Source organism: Neopsephotus bourkii, unplaced genomic scaffold, assembly GCF_033783945.1.
Source record: "Neopsephotus bourkii isolate Nb327-2 ecotype Australia unplaced genomic scaffold, CSIRO-AGI_Nbou_v1 NB_234, whole genome shotgun sequence".
NCBI classification, from domain to species: Eukaryota; Metazoa; Chordata; class Aves; order Psittaciformes; family Psittacidae; genus Neopsephotus; species Neopsephotus bourkii.
In genome coordinates, this window is record NW_026900744.1 from 11,400,717 (window position 1) to 11,402,393 (window position 1,677).

The window sequence follows — 1,677 nt, forward strand, 5'->3', positions numbered from 1 at the left end:
TGCCCTGACTGGGGGGCAGTTCCCTATTGCGTCGTTCCCATGGCAGAAATCACCTCTGCACCGGGATCGACTTTGGGAAGACCTTCCTTTCCAAAGCGCTTTCGGGGCTGAGTTTTAGAGGGGGGCATCCATCAGGCTGCTCCTTGTTCCGTTACAGGCTCCCTGCCCTGTTTTGCCACTGCCGCTCTGCGCTCTCCCCGTGGGTTACCGCGACTGCTTTGCTGAGGGCGAGTTCGCCCCTATGGCTCGGGAAGAGGCCGGTTAGGGGCAGTTGCGCTTTCTCCTGGGGACGAGGGGGTCACGCCAGCACCGCCTCCTGCCGACCTAACCGGGCTCCCAACGCTGCTCGCAGCGGGAGCAGAGCTACCCCGGGCCGCGGCAGCTGGGGCGGAGCCTCCGCGGCCCCTCCTCGGGGCGGCCGCGCTGTGCCGGGCATGGCGGGGCGGCTGTTGCGTGGCGGCCTGCAAGCTGCGGGGTTGTGCCCCCGCCGCTCCTGCGGGGAGGCGGCGGGGCTGCGGGCCATGGGCTTCAGCCAGCAGCAGGCTCAGCGGCTTCTAGACGTAGAGTCCCGGCTCAGCCCGGAGCACCGGGAGGCGGCGGTGGCTCAGCTGCTGCTGCTGGGGCTCAACGCCGAAGCCACCCTCGGCCTGCTGGAGCGGAGGCCGGAGCTTCTGCGGATGCCGACGAAGCGGTTGCAGGAGCGCGCCGAAAAGCTTCGGTGCCTGGGGCTCGACGGAGGTAAGGCAGAGCAGCGGGGGGGGTAGACGCGGGGATGGTGTTTGCTGGGAAGCGGCACCTCCCGTCCCGCTCACGCCGGCTCCCGCAGGACAGCTGCAGCGGGCCCTCATCCGCTGCCCCGAGCTTTTCACCTTGCCCCGGAAGAGGATGGCGGCGGCGGTACGGCTGCTGCGGGAGCGGTGTCTCTTCACAGCGGAGCAGCTCCGCGAGGTGCTGTGGACCTGCCCCAACGTGCTGCTGGAGGAGCCGCACCAGCTCCACCACCACTTCCAGGTGAGGGGGGCGGCCACGGGGAACGCGTCTCCTGCGTGGTGGGTACCAGGGCCAGGAGAGCATGAGGCACCCCGTCCCGCCCGCAGTACGTGTACTTCAGGATGGGAGTCCAGCAGAAGGAGATGGTGAAGGCCCGCCTTTTCCGAATGCCCTTTGCTGAGCTCAGGAACCGGCACATCTTCCTGGAGCGCCGGGGGCTCTACCAGACCCCGTACAAAGGCCAGACCCAAACGAATAACCCAAAGCTAAAGGACATCATTCAGCTCTCAGAGAAAGACTTCCTGGCCAACCTGGCCCGCTCCACTCCAGAGGAGTTTGAGGTCTTCAAGAAACTGCTGGCTCGAGAGGAGGAAGAGGAGGAAGGAGAAGAGGAGAACAGGGATGCTCTGTACACAGAGGAAGATGAAGACTTTGACAGTGAAGGAAGTAAACCTGCCTGGGAGTGAGAAGGTGAGGCTCCAAGATGCCCATGCTCTCCTATGCTAGTGCACTCCCAGGACCCACTGCACTTGTGGGTGCTCAGGGCCCCCACCCCACACAGGCATATGCCTTGGTGGCTGCAGGCCTCCATGTGTTGGAGCCCCACTGAGGGGTTAAAATAAAGCCCGTGCATAAGAATGCAGCAATAACTCTCGTTCCTCCTCATTGACCAACTACTTTAAAAAA

General features: G+C 64.2%; 1 protein-coding gene across 1 annotated transcript; it reads left to right on the plus strand.

Moving 5' to 3' along the window:
* Positions 1 to 403: 403 nt before the first annotated feature.
* Positions 404 to 1,629, plus strand: MTERF4 (mitochondrial transcription termination factor 4). Its single transcript, XM_061345313.1, has 3 exons — positions 404 to 738; positions 827 to 1,011; positions 1,098 to 1,629. Exons 1-3 carry the CDS (start codon positions 435 to 437, stop codon positions 1,455 to 1,457), a joined length of 849 nt encoding a protein of 282 aa, XP_061201297.1. The 5' UTR covers positions 404 to 434; the 3' UTR covers positions 1,458 to 1,629.
* Positions 1,630 to 1,677: the final 48 nt, after the last annotated feature.

Coding starts and splice junctions, on each gene's coding strand:
- MTERF4 (XM_061345313.1), top strand. CDS start 435: ATGGCGGGGCGGCTGTTGCGTGGCGGCCTGCAAGCTGCGGGGTTGTGC. Junction 739..826: donor GTGCCTGGGGCTCGACGGAG/GTAAGGCAGAGC, acceptor CGGCTCCCGCAG/GACAGCTGCAGCGGGCCCTC. Junction 1,012..1,097: donor AGCTCCACCACCACTTCCAG/GTGAGGGGGGCG, acceptor TCCCGCCCGCAG/TACGTGTACTTCAGGATGGG.